At 49.2% G+C, this 21313-nt stretch overlaps 1 protein-coding gene and 1 non-coding gene across 10 annotated transcripts in view; both read right to left on the reverse strand.

The window, feature by feature from the left end:
- Positions 1-21313, reverse strand: part of RAP1GAP2 (RAP1 GTPase activating protein 2) — a 223685-nt gene that overhangs the window by 135001 nt on the left and 67371 nt on the right. The window contains exon 1 of one of the 9 annotated variants that reach the window (XM_060646977.3): positions 5067-6747. The exons of 6 other annotated variants lie outside the window; for them this stretch is intronic. Coding sequence is in view for 2 of the 3 variants with exons in the window: in XM_060646969.3 (XP_060502952.2) it covers positions 4827-5056 (230 nt within the window). In the remaining variant the exon portion in view is untranslated. 2 more of the 9 variants (XM_060646969.3, XM_060646971.3) reach the window with 2 other exon arrangements.
- On the reverse strand, positions 246-348 carry LOC132688734 (U6 spliceosomal RNA). The gene has a single exon (XR_009614698.1). It is a non-coding gene; the product is annotated as a U6 spliceosomal RNA (small nuclear RNA).

The raw sequence follows: 21313 nt of genomic DNA on the forward strand, positions 1-21313 counted from the left end.
AGCCACCCAGGCACCCCTATTTCCTTACAAGATTTCTTATCTTTAAGATGTATACTGAAATAATTAAGAATGAAATGATACCATGATGGGATTTATTTCAAAATAATCTTGTGGGGAATTGGGGGGGGGGGCAAATAAATGAAACAAGATTGGCCATGAGTTCATGATGGCTCAAAATGGGTATCATATTACTTTTCTCTCTACTTTTGTGCATACATGAAAATTCCCACAATAAAAAAAAGTTAAAAAAAAACAAAAACAAAAAAGCTAGGGATGAACTTCTTGTGCGGAGGCCATGCTAATCTTCTCTGTATCGGTCCAGTTTTAGCATATGTGGTACCAAAGCAAGCTCGGGAAGAACTTTTTCTCTAATAACCTAAGCAGGAATAACCCTCTAGACATTACACCCCACAACAGAGGGATCAAATTCATTAGATTCCCTGTTATGCCTCCCAGAGCCTGCCATGAGTGGTTTGCTGAATAATGAGGGAATTCCTGTTTTCCTCCTCACAAACCCCATGGTGGGAGTTGTCTCAAAATAACTACCCCCCCCCCATCAGAAGTAGATGCCTTTTCATTTATGCTAACTGACCTCTCTCCAGTTCAGAATATCACTCCCAAGTCCACACAACTTTATCCATACCATTTGGAACATATATATTTTGATTCTATTTTTCTACCTTAATCCTTCCCATCAGAGATACCTGTTTTCCCCCTCAGAGGAAAGCACTCCCCCCGCCCATCCACTTCTATGACCAAGGCAGTGCTCTGGACCTTACCCTGATCTGCCACAACCACAAGAAAGCAGGATCTGAAAATCAAAGCACTTTAAAGGTGCTCTCCACTACAGTGATCTCCAAAAATGCCATCTGCAAGAAAGGCTTCATTCAGGTGCCTCATTGGAACCATGCTCAAATCAGTCCCCCTCGAAAACACACCATTGCCTTTGCAGGATCCCAGGGGATGGAGTCCCTGGAAGATGGTCAGAAAGGCAGAACCTCCAGGTTATCCCACAACCCCCATAGAGAGTTGTCAAGTCAAGGTTGATGAGCACCACGGCCACTTCTCCAGGAGGCAAACTGAGGCTGGGCTTTCAACATAGTTCTCAGGACCTACCAAGAGTAACCTGGAGTCTCCTGGTTCTGGGCCCATTTGGGATACCTGTGTCATTACCATCTTCCCTGGTGCACCTGCTGCCCCCAATATGCAATACATTTCCAGGTAGCCTGCAGAGGGCAGGAAGATGACAAAGACGATGGGGCCATCACTGCAAGGCCACACAGGACCACTCTACCCCTTAAGGCCAACAGCCAGGAGTGTTATCTGCATGAGTCTGTCAATTAAAGGTGCTAGGAAGATCGATGGATGGATGGATCAAGCCTTCTGGGAAGGATGAAGAAGGGGTCTTAGATGAGAGCAGAGAGGAATCAGGGACTCAGCAATTAAACACCCAGCCTGGAGTCTGGGGAGCACATAAGAGGTTGGCAGCTGCAGCCTGTTCCAGCGCACCCCCTGTCCACCCCACCCCCACCCCCATGGCTGGTGCCCACAGAGGAAGGTTCAATAGCGAGCACTGCACTGATTTCAGATGCTTAAAGACAAAGAAACTCCAGATTACAGCAAGGGAAACAAAGGTCATTTAGCACCAACACGAAATCAATCCCTCTCTCTCCTTGGGTAAGTTAAGTCTGTGGCCAAAGCAATCAGGATGACAGAAGCAACAGCAGAATAGGACGAAGGCGAGGGCTGGGAGGGCCTCAACGTCTGCTGCATTGCAGGGAAGGGCACAGCGCATCCAAGAGGAAGGACAAGATACCATGAGCCTAAGGCATCCTCACCCCTGGCCAGTCCTTCCCTGTGCCTCACTGCACCTGGCTGCCCCCCCGCCCCGGGCCCATGCATGGCTGGCCTTGACTACTGGTGGGGCTGTCACCAGTAGACATCTTACCTTGGTTTCCAGGAGCACAAGCCCAGAGAGAAGCGAATGGGAACAGTTCCACTCAAACCCCTTCATCCTCATGGAGCACTTCATACCTTTGAGATGCACCTTCACCCACATTATCTCACTTAAGCCTTTTGCATGGACACAGAAACAGGCTCAGGGAGATTACATCTATACTATCACGTCACAGTCAGTGGATAAGTGGGGACCGTGCAGTCACTTTTCCACCCTACCACATGCTCTATACTCAGAAATAGGAACTGGCCTGATGGTCTGATGCAGCTGCCTGTCTATCAAGCACATCATCCTTCTCATTCCTCCAAACAGACTCCCTTGTCTCAGAACAGCCATTCCGCATCCCTCTGACTTTAGAAGGCTGGCTTATTCATCCCCCCATTACATATAAAATGCTGAAAGACAGGGAATGGAAGAGAACCAAAGTAGGGGGAAATGGGGCCCAGACCTAGAGCACTGGGCTCCAGAGTCCCACTGGTAGCTTTTTCTGCTAGCCAGGTTTATCCCAGACACCAGCCATTCCCTACATCGCCTGCAGGACTTCTGCCACATTCTATACCCTTTGTACTATAGCTGTTTCTATTAAACGGACTCGTTCTTGTGACTTAATACATTTAAAGTGATGCCTTATATCACCACCACAAAGAAGAAAATCAGTACCACTGACCATAACTGGGAGCGAAGCCTAAAAATAAATAGCACAGAAACAACCTAAATTGTAGGCAGGCACTGTTCCCCACTTAGAGGCCCAGAGCCAGAGGTCTGCTTTCCCTTTGTTATGAAACAGAGATTAGCAAGTGTTAAAAAGGTGTTAAAGCCAGACTAGCACCAACCTGAAAGTTTCCCCTTAAAGAAATCACACGGATTAGTAGAGAACTGAAAAGGGAAGATCCTTCTCACTAGGTGACTCAATGTTATCTCATGCCTGCCCACCTAAAGTCATCTCACTGGAGAGTTACCTTATCCTGTGGGAAACATCCAATTAGACTGAATCGTAGGAAGGGGGGCAAGAGGGACAGGAGTCAACCACATCACAGGGGCAACCAATGCCACCTCCTGGGAGTGCTCCAATCCATTGCCCCCCACCACCACCACCCCAAGGCACACCCGGCTTCTGGGCAAGCCCAAGGGTCACCTGTCACCACCCAGATGTCTCTGGCTCCACTGCCCTTGTCTCACCCCTTGGCTAACGGCAGAGCACAGCACTAACCCCTCCAAACTCCTCTGCAAATCCAGATCCAGCAGAGCCACTGGAGCCACCCCAAATTCTCACAACACTTCTATGGACAGTCAGTTCTGACGACCCCCAGTTGCTGGGAAGCTTTGGACAGTGGAGGGAGTCTGTGCCAGACTGTGTAAGCACCTCCCTGAGGTCTTGCAGGCATCAAGCCTGCAGCAAGGGACTGGAGCCCAGGAAGCTGCCCCAGAAGCTCCTTTGCCCCAAACGCCACCTCTTAACCCATAGGTCATCCAGAGTATCTCTGAAATAGCTCGAGAGAACTATTTTCAACATCCAGGAGCAAACAATTAGTAAACTCAAGAAAGGTGAAGAGTCAAAGAGAAAAATCCAAAGAAGGGGGGAGGAGGCTGTCAAGCAACCTCCAAACTTGCTCCTGGCCTGCCAGCACTGTGCGCAAAAGGCAAGCAGATCCTGGCCTGGCGGGCACCTCGCGGGCTCAGCCAAGTTGCAAGAGAACCAAATGGCGCGGTGAGATACTTGGGCTCAGCCAGGGACTGTCACCCGGGTCGGATCAATGCTGCTCACTGCAGGCTTCCGAAAGGGCGCCCAATGCCGGGAATGGGGACGAAACACTGGGTGCCCCTCTGTGGATGATGGAGCCCGAAGGGCCCTCCCAGCCGCCCTCCGACCCAGCCAATGTCCTGCTTGGGCTTTCCCCCAACAGCCAGTGTCCAGGGCGACGCTCCTGAGTCGCTCCCCCGACGGCGCACGGAGCAGAGGTTTTTCCCAACCAACTCAGGGCCAAAGGCCCTTTTGTAAAAGTCCACCCCAAAGAAAACGGGGATTTAGCATGAGAGTGGAGGAAAGGGGAGGCGGCACTGCCAGGCTTTACCTTTTCTCTTTATTCTGTTTTCTGGATTTGTGCAGGAGTCCGATGAGCACCACGGCGGCGCGGATCCCTGCCTTTCGGCAATGCATCCTCCCCGCAGGCTGGGACATGGCGAGGCCGCCGGCGGTGCCCGGCCGCGCCCTCGCCCGCCCGCCGCGCGCCCCCGTCGGCCCGGCTCCGCGCGCTCCGCGCCGCCCGCTCCCAGCCCCTGCGCCCGCGCCCCGGCCCCCGGCCGCCCGCCTCTCATGGGCCCCGCCCCGCCTAGGTGCGCCCCGGGGGTCAGGTGACCGGGCGCTCACTTCCCGGCGACCTTCAGCGTCTCCTCGGAGCCCGCCGGGCAGCCGGCACCCGCTCCCCCAGCGCAGGCATTTCCAAGGCTCGCTCCGGGCGCGGCCCGGACGGGCGGCTCCGGGGCTCCGGCTCCGGCTCCGACGCGCCGCCCGCGCCGGGACCCCGCCCCGGTCCCGCCTCCCGTGCCCCGGCCCGGGCGCCCGGGCTGCGGGTGGTTCAGGCGGCCCGCTCGCGCTCAGCGCCCCCGGGGGCTCGGCGCCGCGATCGCCCTCCGCTCCGCGCCCCGGCTCCCTCCCCTCCCCTCCGGGCGGGCAGCCGGGCCCCCCGCCCTTCTCTCGCCGCTCCCTCTCCGTCCCCTCCTCTGCGCCCCCCCGTCCCCGCCCCCGCTGGCGGGGCCCCGGGCTCCCTCCCCAGGCAAAGGCGGCTGACGCGCTCTCCCAGCCCGGCCCGCCGGGATACTTCTCCAATGCTGTCACTGTCTTTAAAACACAGGGAGAAAAAACATGCACCGAGACCAAACGCGCGTCCTCAGTCCGTTCGAAACCGCCTCCGTACGCGGGGACCGCCGCGGACCTCCCCCGGCCCAGGACCGGTTAGAAAGGGCATCCGGCACCCCGTGCCCGCCCTCCCGGCCTGAGAGAGGCCCCCGGGCGGTTTGACCCAGCGGGATGCTACCTCCTGCCTTTCCCCAAGTCCGGGAAAGGACTGTCGCGGGAAGCTGGAGGGGGCTATCCAGCATCGGCGCCTACCTGGGCTGGGGTCTGTCCCTCGGTTAACCTTTGTTTCCCCGGCCCTGGAAGTTTGACACAAAACGGGGTCAATGATCAATGTCAAAGCCGCTACACTCTGCCTCGCGTCCCAGGTTGCCAGGGGCGCCCACACCCCACCAGCACCTGGCCCCCCCCCCCCCCCCCGCACACCCCGCGACAGTTCTTCCCTTTCTCCTGCATACCCCATGCAAGCTTCATCTTCGCTTCCGAACCGAAAGACAGAAGGTCACTGACCAGCCGCAGGGAAAGGGCCGTGGCCGAGTCCCTTATATGGGCAGGCCGGAGCGGCTCCAAAGCCCCACTCACTCACTTCCAAGCACTGCCTGGAAGCCTAGCCCCTTCGCACTTCGGGCAGAGGGCTGGAGGGAATTAAAATAAGCCATTAGTCCTTCTTTGGACACAGCCCTGTTGGGGCCAGAAAGGTCCCTGAGGCAAGTTGCCTTGTTGCGGGTTTTGTTGTTTTGTTTTTATTTTTAATATAGTCTGGTGTTCACGCAAGCACAGAGAATCAGGCAGGGAAGGGGACTTGGCTGGAGAGAGACAGGGCTACAAATGAATTCCTGGGCCTGAGGCCTCAACCCTGCCTCTCCAGTGGGCACAGTATCTTGCTGGCATTGGAGTTGGAGTGGACAGGAAGAAGCACCAGGGTGGTGCCAAAACGTGCCTGTTTTATTTATGAAGCATCCATTAGCGATGGCCTCGGCCCTCCTGGGCCTGCCTGGCTGGTGGGGCATCACAGAGATAGCCCTGGACATCTATTTATAGCCAGAGAGTGAGTGACCCAGGCCCCACCCCTGGGACCGAAGCTAGGCCTGCTGCTAGGAGAACACCAGTGGGGACCTGAGAATCAGTCTGGAAGAATGGGGAAATGAGTGTCCTCAGTGGGGAAGAGGGCAGAGCACAAGCACACGCAGCTCAGGGCTTCGGCTCTGGCAGAACACCAAGCTGACACGTTAGCTGATGGACTATTTCAGCTAGAGGGCACTGCGGGCACTGGGGGCACCAGCCACAGGTCCAGCCCAGCATGGGGTGTGTGCTCTATCCACCCACACACAGAAGAAAGCTGCATCTCAGTGCAAGGCCTGACCCCTTCCCAGGCAGGTGAGTATGGGTGGCTCCAGCCCATCCGCCACTGCCTGGGAGCTATTTCAGGTCAAGTGCATCAGTGGGCAACAGGGCCACTGGGATGCGATGAAGGCAAAAAATCTTTGCACCAAGTTGTTCCTCTTGTTCTAGGGTTCCAGGCATTCTCAGGTCCTCTGCAACCACAATGTTTCCAGCCCCGATGTGGCTGAAAACGCAAGGTTGTCCCTAACAGACCAAACCTTGATCTGATTTCTGAGGCCCTAGAGGCAGAAGTTCCCCAAGGGTGAGGGAGCCCTTCCTTCGGCCCATACCCCACACCAAAACAGCAAAACATAAGGAAACCCATCCATGGCAGACAATGCAGTGGCCATTTATGCTAGACTTCCCCATTCCACCAACATTCATTAAATACTTTGTGCAGAGAGACTAGGGTAAGTGAGAAATAGAAGACCATCCTTGCCCAAAACAAACAGGGCTAACACACATGAAACCACAGATTAGGCCATTCACATACCACCTTCACAATTTTTTTGACTCAATTTCATACATATACCCTGTTATTTAGTTATTATTTTGCTTTAATTAGATCAACTCGCTTTTTTACCTGATTAATTTTAAAAGAAAACATTACCACCCTAAATGAAAATCTATTATCACTTGTCATTCATGCCATGAAAATAAATACAAACTTATTAAATTCTAGCTCAATACCATTGCCTGACAAAGGCTCTGAGCTTGAAGCACCTTCGTTAAAAGAGAAAAATGGGCAAGTGTCCGGTGTTGGCCACACGCTTGCTCCGAACAAAGACGTGGTCCTTAAAGAAATCACAAAGTTTGAAAGAGAATCGAAAGGAAACAATCTTCACATTAGTGACTCAAAGGTCTTCTAAGGCCACATCCTTGGGGCACTCTGGGGTGAACAGAGGAGGATGGACACCCAGATCGCAGCACTGGAAGTCAGGGCAGAGAAGGAGCCTCCCCGATCTCCACCACTCAGCAGTTTATTCCCAGCAGTGTCCCAGCTCACAGGACCTCAAAGGTCTGTTCCAGTCCACCCCCACCTCACCCCCAAGCCTGCAGCCCCTGGGAACAAAGTGCCAGGCAGCTGCCAACCTGGGTCTCTGCCCCAATCTGGGGAAACCCAAAGGCTGAGGAGGCCTGGGTGGGAGTAGGGGGAGGACACGACAGAGAAGTTAATCATGAACAGAGGGCAGACAGCTGCACAGCCCATTCCTAAGGGGCCAGTGGGGTGAGACAGACAGACACGCATGCTTGGTCCTGAAGAAAAGGGCCTTCTGTGCCTGGGAACCCGCTCCAGGAGACACATCCGTGTGAACCTGGGAATCAGCCCCACTGATCAGCCAGTGCCACACTCCACCTCCGGCTCTGGTGCCTCCAGGGCTCTGCAAAATGACTGCAACCTTTCTTGGCTAGAACCGGGAGCAGATAGGCGGCTTTGGAGCCAGCAGGGTGGGGCCTTTCATGAAAACCAGACTTGTTTCAGATGACTTGCCCCTCCCCTTCTGCAGGGGACAGCGTCCCTTTCCTCCCTACGGATCACACAACCTTAGACCTGCTCAGGACAGGACAGCACCCCCACTCTCTTATGCCTTTGGGGCGCACCCATATATACAGCAGCTTGGAGACATCACTCCGAAGCCCCTCTCAAGTCTCACTTCTGCAGAGAGAGCACTCACACCTGTGCTCTTTAGGCAAAGGGATGCCATTCATCCTTAGCAGGTACACCAGCGCCCCCTGCTGGGCCTTGTTACAGTTGCATCTCTGGGATACCACCACAGGACAAAAACAGAAGAGGAAAGGGGATTTGGGGGGGCGTGGGGGGCAAGAGGGAAAGTGACAGAGGGAAAGAGAGAGGAAGGGGAGGAGGGAAAGACTGGGAAGGTCATTTGAGGTGTGGAAGCCATTTGTACTTGGAAAAGAGATGCAATAGGGGTCTTGGCCAACACCTAACACACACTCTCCTCCCAACTACTAACATCCCCTCTCAGAGCCCACTAGCAGCCCCTTAAAAGGGCCCATGTCACCCCTACAGGGTCCTTCAGTGACAGCAACAGGTAATCCTCTGGCCAGGCTGGGAGGCCTCAAAGACCAGCCGTGGGAGCCCTGGCGCAGCCACACTTTCCTGGAGCCACACATTTCATACAAAACAGAGGTTCTGCCTAGAAACTGGCTCAGATTTTGGAAACGGATCTTGGTGACTTGTGTGGCATTTCCGAGCTTCGGGGAAAGGAAACCATGCCTGAGGAAACCCACAGATCCCACTCAGTGGCGGGGATCCAGCCCTCAGGCTGCACATCATTTGGTACCTAGAGCCTGCCATGCGCGATGTCAATCAGACCTTTGCTGATTTTTTTGTTCAGGGGTTACAGAAAGGGGGGTAAAAGGCAGGTAGAAGGATGAGGAAAGTTCTTTATTCTTTGGGTTACCGACGGTATTTAAAATACTTCTTTTGGGTTCATTTATGGAATTTGAACCCATGAACCGAAGTGGCATGACGGTAATTTTTCCCACAGTAGAAAACATTCAAAGGATTCTTCTGTGTGTGATACTTCTGATGAACATGAAGAAGCAAATTTTTCATGGAGGCTGCCCAAGGGTCACTCCAGAGAATCAGGAGCCGACAAGGCTGAGGAGTGGGTAGCCTGCGGCACACTCCTCTCACACCCGGGGTCCCCTGGTCCCCACCTCACCAATTACCAAGCCTCCCCAGCTGTGGCCACTACTGAAGCCACTTCCGCTCTAGGGTTTTCTGGGGCTGAGTGGAAAAGAAGGAGGAAAGCTGTCCTTCCATAATATTAGCAACACTGCTTAGCAACATCTTTCCAAGCAAGAACCGGCAGACGCTCCAAAAACCTATTCTGTTTGAATCCACAAAGAACAGAGTGGTTTCTTATACATGTATTATTTATATACTATTTTATATACCCAGTCACGCCTTCTGTCTCTGGCTTCCTTGGGAAATGACGTATTACACCTAACTGAGACTTCCAGACAACTATAGCTTTGAGTAGCAAAACTTGTTGTTTGCTGGTTTGCTTTTATTGTAATAACCTTGACCGGAAATTTCTCTAAAAGTCTTAAGACTTTTGTCCTTTTTAAAAACAGGTTTAATATAACCTTTTCTTGGGGACTCAGAGCCATTATTATCAATAGTAACCACTCTACTGTGCTAAAACTCAGTTTTGAACAGTCCACTAAGGTGAGGGCTCATCTGTCCCTATAATTAATGACCCCAAACAGCTGTGGCGCAAAGATACCACAGTGCAGGAATAAAAACTCAAAGTCCTCGTAGTCAGAAAAATCTACACCTTTTATTATCTGTGTGGCCGTGGGCCAGAAATTTAACCTGAGCCTCAGTTCTGTCGTCTGTAAAATGGGAATAACAACAGTGCCACCCTCTTAGGGTTCCTGCAAGAATTAAAGAGCATACGTAGTTCACACAAAGACCTGTATGAAAATGTTCATAGTAGCTTTATTCAAAACGGACAGTCCGGGGTGCCTGGCTGGCTCAATCTGAAGAGCATGCGACTCTTGATCTCTGGGTTGTGAGTTCGAGCCCTACCTTGGGTGTAGAGATTACTTAGAAGTAAATACATAAACTTCAGGGTGCCTGGGTGACTCAATCGGTTGAGCATCTGACTTCCACTCAGGTCATGATCTCACAGTTCGTGGGTTCCAGCCCCATGTCAGGCTGGCGGCACAGAGCCTGCTTCAGATTCTCTGTCTCCCTCTCTCTCTACCTGCCTCCCTCCCTTTCTCTCTCTCTCTCTCATTCTCTCTCTCAAAAATAAATAAACACCGGTGTGCCTGGGTGGCTCAGTCAGTTAAGCGTCCGACTCTTGGTTTCAGCTCAGGTCATGATCTCACAGTTTCGTGAGTCTGAGTCCCGAGTTCGGCTCTGGGCTGGCAGCACAAAGCCTGCTTGGGATTCTCTCTCTCTCCCTCTCTCGCTGCCCCTCCCCAACTTGTGTTGTCTCTGTCTCTCTCAAAATAAATGAATAAACTTTTAAAAGTTTTTTTTAGGGGCACCTGGGTGGCTCAGTCGGTTGAGCGTCTGACTTCGGCTCAGGTCATGATCTCACGGTCCGTGGGTCCGAGCCCCGTGTCAGGCTCTGTGCTGACAGCATAGAGCCTGGAGCCTGCTTCAAATTCTGTGTCTCCCTCTCTCTCTGCACCTCCCCCACTCATGATCTGTCTCTCTCTCTCTCCTTCAAAAAATAAATTTTTAAAAAAAGCATTAAAAGTTTTTTTTTAAAAGATAAAGACATAAACTTCAAAATGGACAGTCCATCTACAAACTGTGAAATATTCACACCATGGAATACCACTTAGTAATAAAAAGGAACAGAATAGCAATACATACAACAACATGGATGAATTTCTAAAACATTATGCTGAGTTAAAAAAGCTAGATACCAAAAAAAATGTATGATTCCATTTATATGAAGCTCTAAAACAATCTAAGGTGCCAAAATTAGGACAGTAGTTGCCTCTGGGGGTAAGAGATTTTCTGGAGACAGAAATGTTCTATATCAGGATAGGGTGGTGGAATCCATTTGTCCAAAATGTATAATTGAAATTTGTGCATTTCAACATGTGTAAATTTTACCCCCAAAAAACTGAAATTAATAGTAACAGCAATAGGGGCGCCTGGGTGGCTCAGTCGGTTAAGGGTCTGACTCCATTTCAGCTCAGGTCATGATCTCATGGTTTGTGGGATTGAGCCCCGTGTTGGGCTCTGCACTGGCAGCATGGATGGAGTCTGCTTGGGATTCTCTGTCTCCCTCTGTCTTTGCTTTTCCCCCTGTGTCCACGAGCACGCACATGCTCTCACTCTCTCTCAAAAATAAATATTAAAAAAAATAGTAACAGCAATAATAATAGAGTGGTAAAATACAGAGAGAACAGCAAAAATATAGAGAGGTCTCAATGACCAAGAAGAGGGCAAAATGTTGAGAACTGCTGGGGGTACTATTCTATTTACTTTGCATGTGCTTGACATTGTCCGTAACAAAAAAGTAAAAGAAAATGTTCATAGTGGGGGGGGCGGAAATAAAGATTAATTGATTATCTCTGGGAGTATGATGGGGTTTTTTTAATGTTTATTTATTGAGTGCGGGGGGGGGGGGGGGGGAGAGGGAGGGAGAGAGAGAATCTCAAGCAGGCTCCACATCACTAGCACAGAGCCCGAGGTGGAGTTCAATCTCATGAACCATGAGGTCATGACCTGAGCCAAAATCAAGAGTCGGACACTCAACCAACTGAGCCACTCAAGCGCCCCAGTATGATGGTTTTTATTATTGTATTTGTATTTTTCTATTTACAAATTTATAAGGACTATGCATTAATTTTATTTTTTTATTTTTTCTTTTTTTGAGAGAGAGAGTACATGTGAGTGTGGGAAGGGCAGAGAGAGAGTGGGACAGAGGATCCAAAGCTGGCTCAGTGCTGACAACAGACAGCCACATGTGGGGCTTGAACTCACAAACCTCATGACCTGAGCCCAAGTCAGATGCTTAACCAACAGGGCCACCTAGGTGCCCCAATTTTTTATTTTATTTTCAAGAGAGAAAGAGAGCTTGTAAGTGGGGGAGAGAGGCAGGGGAGAGAGAGACAGAGACAGAAGAGAAAGGGAGAATCATTCTTAAGCAGGTTCCATGCCCAGCACCGAGCCCAACATGGGGCTCAATCCCACACCTCTGGGATCATGACCTGAGCCAAAACCGAAAGTCTGACGCTCAACCAACAGAGCCACCCCGGTGCCCTGCACTGTACTGCTTTGAGTCCTCGCTTGGAGACTGTTCACAGGGAAAGCAAATAACTAAGCTTGACAAAAATTAGGATGAGTGTGAGTGTGAGAAGTAAGGGAGATGATTCGTTCTGAGAAATACCAAATAAAAGCTGTGCTGTCTCATTAACAATAGGTTTACAACCTATTGGAAATAGGTACAAATCACCCCCCGACACACACACAATGGAGTCCCAAACCCTTAGACACTTCCTTTCTGGTTCTTCTTCCCCTTTCCGCTTCGAGGACATATTTTTGCAGGCTTATTTTTGCGGCTTTGCAATGAGCATGCACCAAAGAACAAAGGAAGGAGGGACTGAAAGTCTCTGCATCACCTCAGGAAATGTACCTTTGTTCCAATCAGACTACTTTTTGCCTGACGTGGGCATAGTACTCAGTCAATGAAGAACCGGGGGAGGGATTTGCATGCTGGGAGATAAACTGTCTGCTGTAACTGCCCTGAGTGTGCCTGTCCATCAGATATCCGCTTCTGCAAGAACGCTGATTAAAGCCTCACTTCACTGTGCTCCGAGTCTCTGTGCCCCTCCTTTGATTGGTCCATGGGCTTATTTCTAACAGTGAGCACAGGAGTGTACTTTCTGACCCTTACTTTAATTTTTTTTTTAATGTTTACTTATTTTTGAGAGAGAGGGGGAGAGAGACAGAGAACGAACAGGGGAGAGGAGGAGAGAGAGGGAGACACAGAATCCAAAGCAGGCTCTGGGCTCTGAGCTGTCAGCACAGAGCCCAACACAGAGCTCGAACTCACGACTGTGAGATCAAGACCGGAGCTGAAGTCAGACACTTAACCGACTGAGCCACCCAGGCGCCCCATTTTTTTTTAATTTTTTTTTTTAATGTTTTGACACTTACTCTAGAACCTCTCTTTGGCTCCCTTTTTGCTTCTGACTTGCACTCATTTGCCAGATGCAAGAGTCTTTAAGGAGACCGAGGCACTGCTATGTACAAGCAGGCAACTGTTTAACTGATACACACACAGACACCCTCGGTTCATGCTAGAATTTAGGTGCCCACGCAGTCTGCATTCCCTGCACGCTCCACCAGGGTGTGTGTGTGTGCGCGCACGTGCGTGTGCACGTGTGCATGTACAGGGATGACATCCCAAGCACAGTGTGCAAGCTGGTACCAGACCAGGCAGGGGCACCAACTTCACCTCTGGGTCAACAATAGGAGGATCCCTGTGCAGACTGCAGACAGCTCACGCGCCCGGTCAACCAGAAAATTCATAGGTTATGGCCCCGTCTACATGATTCCTGATAAATCTTCATTTTTTGTTTCTGTTGTCTGAACTAATCTCTTGCTTCTCTGGGATGGATACTCCTTTCTAGAGGAAATTGCCCCCATTGGTGGGTGTAATCAAAGCTTTTCTGCTCAGCTGAAAGGCGGCTCCCTCACAATGGACCCAGGACTGGAACTCACTGACGTGTTAACAGCTCTTTCCCACTCTGACATTAAGTCCTCTTAGCCTCAAAGACAAACACGAAGCTGATCTTCCTTGTTGAAACAGATTCCCTGAGCTTCGCCCCCACTCCCCACTGGGGCCCAGCCCTGAGGGTCCCGCTGAGCAGCTGTGTCTGCACTTGGCACACTTTCTACCAGGCCAGCTTTCTGGGGCCCTTCCACTCTTTCCGTTGGGAAAGTCCTTCCAGCTGTCTAGCCTGTGTTACTCCTGTTGTCATCTAAGCTCTTTTGATACTCAACACCCCTTCACCCTTAGGGAGAACCTCACTTAGTTCCCACCCTCTTCACCCTCACCCCCCCCCCAAGTCCCAGAGCAGCTTTCAAAACAGGGCACCGGCCGTGTTCCTTTTACCCGAAGCTCTAAATTCTTTGCTTCCAACCATTTCCCCCCGCCCCCCCTGCCCCAGCCCCCTTCACTCAGTCAGTCACAAGGCAGAATCAGGGGCTGCATGGGTCACAAATGATGGGTTGCAGCTAATAACTGAAGGACCAAAGTTTCCCAATTATTCCCTTCTTCTTAATAGATTAGAGCAGTTTCAAGGTTATGGGGACCCGAGCTCAAGAGCCAGCTTTGTGTGAACACCATCCATCAAGCCTGTCATGGCAGGGAACATGTAGGGAAGCATGTCCTAGGATAGTCTTCAGGCAAAGCCGTCAGTGACCTTCGTGTGGCCCCATGTCAGCTATGAGAATGACTCCCTTCATGATGCTGGGAGAACAGGGGTCTGGAGCAGAAACAGTTGCAACCCACTCGGCCCCCGCGAGGCAGGGAGATGGACCAGAGTAAGTGCAGGCAGGACAATTAATTGAGAGTGTAATGTAACCGAAGGATCCAATGGGGAAATTAACAGAGCTGCTTTCTCAGCTGCTGATCTGCCCCAAAAGAATGCCCCCTCCCCAGAGAGGCCGTCCTTGAGCACTCACCTAGAGCACATCCCTCGGTTACTGTGCATCTGGCTGGGTTTTGTTTTTTTTAATTGATTTGTCTGTTTACTTGTTTTTTGGTCTTTTTGTCCCAGCGGCATGTAAACCCTGGAGAGGCAGACACTGTGTATGTCTCAGACATCGCCACCACTTCCCCTCACCCCACCCTGCACCCAGAATGGCATCTGACACACTCTAACGCTCAGGAAACATTATTGGAACAGAGGAAGGAGGGGAGGAAGGGGAAAAGGAGGGGTTGAAGAAGGAAGTAAGGAAGGGTACCCCGCCAGGAGGACCCTGCATCCTGGAGTCTGAGCTTCCCTGGCCCCAGAAGACCTTTATTTAGGCTTTTGACTTGACAAAGCTGGTTTGGCTATAGGGGAAGGCAGAGCCCTGAGGTCCCAGGGATGGAAACCCACCCTTCCCCCCCTCACAAACTCAGATGAGGTGCAAAAACTCAGGAGGGGTGGCTAAAAGGATGTCTCCTTAGGGCCCTGCCCCAACTTAGTGCTGCCCTGTGAGTCTAGCAACTGTAAGGCAGTGGCTCCAACTCCAAGGTCTCTTTCACAGCACCTGAAAGCCACCCCAGCTTTTAGACAACCCTAGGGAGGGGAGGGCTCCAAAAATACTGTATTTCCTGCCAACCCCAGAGGGATTTTTTTAAAGTATTTTTAGAAAAATAAGCGTGTAACTTCTTTCACACCCAAGCGTGGGAAGTCAAATCCCTACCTGTTACCCAAACGTGGGCCCCAAATTCAGACTGAGTTTGTTCAGTGTTGGCCCTGACCAGCTGCCGACCTAGACAGGTCCCTCCCCCAACTGTGAAAACGGGAAGGATACGAATACCACCACCACCCCACCCGGTTGTGGAGTGAATGTTCACAGCAGGGCCTTCCTAACCTCAGGCTGGAGAGAGGTTTGACAGTCACACCTGTTCAGAGCCCAACTGTACAGGGTGCTGCCACAGGCCCCTCGCCCCTCCCCCAAGTCTCTGAGGGCTTTAAGAAATGTGGTGAGGGCAGGAGGGCCAGGAGAGAAGGGAGACGGGAAAGGTCACGCCCCAAGGAGTCACCGTGCCCATGCCCTGGGGAAGCTGTAGCTCTTCTGGGCTGGGGCTGGGACTTCTCAGAAGTCACATCTGTCACTGCCCATGAATATACACCTGCTTCCTGTTCTGTCTTAAGGAGACTTTGGGAACAGATGAGGAGGCCTGTGTATCTTACCAGACCATACTCTCAATATCTTCCTACCTCCAGAGTTTCTCTAACATCATTCAAGGATGGCTCTTCTGATTTTGGAAACGTTCACATACCTCTCATTACTTTTATCTACTTAACACTTTTCTTGAAACCAACTTACTTTTTAAATTAGTATTTGCAAAAGACTTTATACTAATACCATAATTGGATATAACTGTTTCCCAGAAGCAGAAGTAACTATAAAGGACATATAATACCCTACTCCTTAGGCGTGAGCTGGGCATAGTGACTTCCTTCCAAAAAGTACACTGTGGATGGGGGCGGGGAGGGTAAAGAGTGACTTTACAGAGGAGAATCTTGACAAATACCACTTCTGCCAAGTGATCATGGCCAGCATCAACAGTGATAAGTAATGTTAACTGACGACACAAACAAATAGAAAGGTATTCCATGCTCAAGGATTGGAGAACAAAAATTGTTAAAATGTCCAAATGACTCAAAGCAATCTACAGATTTTAATGCAATCCCTATCAAAAATACCAACAGCAAGGGTGCCTGGGTGGCTCAGTGGGTTAAGCGTCCGACTTCAGATCATGATCTCACCCTTGGTGAGTTCGAGCCCCACATAGGGATCTGTGCTGACAGCTCAGAGCCTGGAGCCTGCTTCAGATTCTCCCTCTCTCTCTCTGCCCCTCCCCCGCTCATGCTCACTCTCTCTCTCTCTCTCTCTCTCTCTCTCTCTCTCAAAAAGTAAGAACATTAAAAAAACTCGAGATCGTGACCTGAGCCGAAGTCAGATGCTTCACCAACTGTGCCACCCAGACAACCCCCCAAATTTTTTTAAATACCAACAGCATTTTTCATAGAACTAGAAAAAGGAATCCTAAAATTTCTATGGAACCACAAACGACCCCAAATAGCCAAAGCAATCTTGAAAAAGAAGAGCAAAACTGGAAGTATCACAATCCCAGATTTCAAGATATACTACAAAGCAGTAGTCATCAAAACAGTATGGTACTGGCACAAAAATAAACACAGATCAATGGAACAGAGAGCCCAAAAATAGCCCATGATTATATGGTCAATTAATCTTCAACAAAGGAGGCAAGAATATGCAATGGCAAAAGACAGTCTCTTCAACAAATGGTGTTGGGAAACTGGACAGCAACATGCAAAAGAATGAAACTGGACTCTTACACCATACACAAAAATACATTCAAAATGGATTAAAGACCTAAATGTGGGACAAGAAACTATAACAATCCTAGAAGAGAACACAGGCAATAATTTCTCTGACATAGGCCACAGCAACACTTTTCTAGATCTATCTCCTAAGGCAAGTGAAACAAAAGCAAAAATAAACTATTGGGACCATGTCAAAATTAAAAGCTTCTACACAGCAGGGCGCCTGGGTGGCTCAGTCAGTTAAGCATCCGACTTCAGCTCAGGTCATGATCTCATGGCTCGTGGGCTGGAGCTCCATGTCAGGCTCTGTGCTGACAGCTCAGAGCCTGTAGCCTGCTTCGGATTCTGTGTCTCCCTCGTTCTTTGCCCCTCCCCTGCTCACGCTCTGTCTCTCTCTCTCTCTCTCTCTCTCAAAAATAAAATAAACATTAAAGAAAAATTTTTTAAAAAGCTTCTACACAGCAAAGGAAGCCATCAACAAAATAAAAAGATAACCTACGGAAAGGGAAAAGGTATTACAAATGACATACTCAATTAGGGGTTAGTATCCAAAACATATAAAGAACTTATACAACTCAACACCATAAAGACAAATAACCCAATTAGGAAATAGGCAGAAGACATGAACAGACATTTCTCCAAAGAAGACATCCAGATAGCCAATAGACACACAAAAAGATGCTCAACATCAACCATCATCAGGGAAATGAAAATCAAAACCACAATGAGATACCACCTCACACCTGTCAGAACAGAACAGCTAAAATCAAAAAACACAAGAAACCACAAGTGTTGGTGAGGATGTGGAGAAAAAGGGATCCTCATGCACTATTGGTGGGACTCCAAACTGGTGCAGCCACTGTGGAAAAAGAGTATGGAGGTTCCTCAAAAAATTCAAAATAGAATTATCATACGATCCAGTAATTCTACTACTGGGTATTTACCCAAACAGTATGAAAACACTAATTCAAAGGGATATATGCACCCCTGTGTTTACTGCAGCATTATCTACAACAGTCAAGATATGGAAGCTACCTAAGTGTCCACAGAGAGATGAATGGATAAAAAAGATGTGGTAGATACAATGGAATAATATTCAGCCATAACAAAGAATGAAATCTTGCCATTTGCAACAACATGGGTCGATCCAGAGGGTAAAATGCTAGTGAAATAAATCAGAGAAAGACAAATCCATATGATTTCACTCATAAATGGAATTTAAGAAACAAAACAAATGAGAAAAAGAGACAGAGAGAGAAACCAAGGAACAGACTCCTAATTATACAGAACAAATTGCTTACCAGAGGGAAGGTGGGCAAGGAGATGAGTGAAGTAGATAAAGGGGATTAAGAGTACACTTATCATGATGAGCACTGAGTAACATATAGAACTGTTGAATCACTATATTGTATACCTGAAACTAATATAACACTGTATGTTGATTATACCGGAATTAAAATTTTTAAAAAAGAAAAACAGTGATAAATCACGTTGACAGCATGTGTCTTTGATATGATGTGATGAAAATGATAGTCTACCTCCCCAAAACTTGTAACCACAGTTTAATCGTGAGAAAAACATCCAGCAAATCCCAATTTTTTTTTTCCTAGGGACACCCTAGAATCTATCCAACCTGTATTCCTGATAACTCTCAAAAATCAAGCAAAGTCTGAGAAACTATTATAACCAAGAGGAACCTAAGGAGACATGACGACTAAATGTAATATAGTATCCGGAAGGGATGCTAGAACAGGAAAAAGGACATTAGGGAAAACTAAGATAAATCTGAATAACCTATGGACTTTAGTTAATAATAATATATAGGGGCGCCTGAGAGGCTCAGTGGGTTGAGGTCCGAATCTTGATTTCAGCTCAGGTCATGATCCCAGGGTCGTGGGAGGGAACCCCACCTCAGACTCCACACTGAGCGTAGAGTCTGCTTAAGATTCTCTCTCTCACTCTCTCTCTCTCTCTCTCTCTCTGCCCCTCCCCCCAACATGCTCTCTCTTTATCTCTCTCAAATTTTAAATTACTAATATATCAATATTGGTTCATTAATTATAACAAATGTACCACACTAACCCAAGATATTAATAATAGGGGAAATGGTGTTACGGGGTAAATGAGAACTCTCAATTTTCTGGTAAATCGGAAACTGCCTCAAGGTCTATTTTTAAAAAAGTAAATACGATGGTTTTTGGCTTTCAGCTCAGAGGCGGCGAAGGTGCAAGTGTCTCTGGTTGTCTTGAATCCAGGTTCATGCGACACCAGCCACCTCCACTTTGCCGCCTAAGTTCGACCCCAATGGGATCAAAGCCGTATAGCTGTAATGCACCGGTGGGGAAGTCGGTGCCATGTCCATCTGCCGTGGCCCCCAAAATCGGCCTCCTGGATCTGTCTCCAAAAAGGGTTGGTGATGACATCACCAAGGCAACCAATGATTGGAAGGGTCTGAGAAGTGCAGTGAAATGATTCAGAACAGACAGGCCCAGACTGAAGTGATACGTTCTGCCTCTGCCCTGATTATTAAAGCCCTCAAGGATCCACCAAGAGACAGAAAGAAGCAGAAAAACATTAAGCACAGTGAGAATATCACTTTTGATGAGGCTGTCAACATCGCCCAACAGACGTGGCATCAATCTTCAGCCAGAGAACGCTATGGAACCATTAAGGCGATCCTGGGGACTACCCAATCTGTGGGCTGTAATGTTGATGGCCGCCACCCTCATGACATCATAGATGACATCAACAGCGGTGCAGTGGAATGCCCCGCTAGTTAAGAACCACAAAAGGAGGAGCGCCTGGGCGGTGCAGTCCGTTAAACATCCGACTCTTGATTTCGGCTCAGGTCATAATCTTACAGTTCAGGAGTTCAAGCCCTGTGGTGGGCTCCATGCTGACGGCTCGGAACCTGCTTGAAATTTTCTATCCCTCTTTCTCTGCCCATCTCCCACTTGCTCGCTCTAGCTCGCTCTCTCTCAAAATAAACAAACATTAAAAAAAAAAAAAACTACAAAGGAAAATATTTCAACAAAGGCACCTGGGCGGCTCAGTCAGTTAAGCATCTGACTTCGGCTCAGGTCGTAATCTCGTGGTTCTTGGGTTGAACCCCACATCGGGCTCACTGCTGTCAGCATGGAGCCTGCTTCTGATCCTCTGTCCCCTGTCTCTCTGCCCCTCCCCCACTCATGACCTCACTCCCTCTCTCCCTTTCAAAAAAAAATTTTTTTTTTAATTAAAAAAATTTTAGCACGTAGCTTAGATTATCTCCTTGAGGTTGTAAGGAACACTGAAAGAGAACTGAAAAGAGAACGGCTTTCTCTCTAGTGACCAGTGTCAGGCAATGCTGTATCCTTGTACCACCCAATGTCACCCTTCCCAGTTCCAATTTTGGAACAGCTGCACCATTCCACGTATGTCCACCTTCCTCCTTATTTCATCTGGAACTCGGAGAATGAGCAAAGGGCTCGGATGGTCCCCTTGTGGGACAGCGCCGTGGTCCCCTTGTGGGACAACGCCATGGTCCTCTGTGGAGAAAATCACCCCACCCATCCTGAGGGGCCCATGGCCTGGTGCTGGCCACCATCTCAGCTGTCCAGGAAAGTTTTGAGGGCAGGCGTTGCCCACTCCGAGAAGGAGAACCACCTCAGAGGGTAATGAACACCATTCCCTTGGGTGCAGGCATTTTCACACCTGTTATCCCCCCTGGATACCCGCAGCTCTACACAGAAAGGATATTAATATCCTCCCCATTTGCTAGATGGGTAAACTAAGACCAGAGAGGTTACTACTTCTGTCCAGGATTACATGGCTACTGAGAAGCAGAGCTGGGACCCAGCCACAAATAGATACTGACCCACCCCTTATAGACGCTGACTCCCACAAAATCCAAAATGAAGAGTACTGGAGAGCCCAGGAGATGAGATGACAGGGCAGAGGCTCCCCATGCCTATCACCAGCCTTCTGCCTGCTCAGTACCCAGGCCCTTCTTCTGGTTGACAGACGTTGATTTTCCCTCGGGAAACACTTTGACACCACTGTTGTTTTTGTGATTCAGGTGGGATTATCTCCCTCAACCTACCCATCCCGAACTCTGAGGTGGGTATGTGGGCCAGGCCTGACCAATCCATGGATTCCACTCCCTAGGCCACAGTGATTGCTTCAGGCATGGACACGTAAACCTAGTTGGTCCAGAGTGAACACCTGATTTTTTTTTTTGCTGGCTCCATAGGAAGAAGAAGCTTACCAACCCCTGGGGTTTCCAAAGTCGGTGGCTGTCTTACGAGAGGAAAGTTGCCTAGGAATGAAGTGAATGTAAAGGAACCAGAGCCAAGAGATGGGGACAAGCAGATTGTCTATTTTCTGACCCACCTGGATACAGCCATTCCTGAAGCCAAGTTTTCGTAAAGGTATCCATTACAAGATGGTTTTCTTATTTGCTTTTCCTTTTTGTGTCTTTTTTTTTTCTTAAGCCAATCTGAGTTAGATTTTTGAAATTCATAACCTAGTTAATTAATGTAGATCTGTACTCAACAGGTAAG

The sequence above is a fragment of the Panthera onca genome, chromosome E1, assembly GCF_046562875.1.
Source record: "Panthera onca isolate mPanOnc1 chromosome E1, mPanOnc1 haplotype 2, whole genome shotgun sequence".
Classification (NCBI taxonomy): Eukaryota; Metazoa; Chordata; class Mammalia; order Carnivora; family Felidae; genus Panthera; species Panthera onca.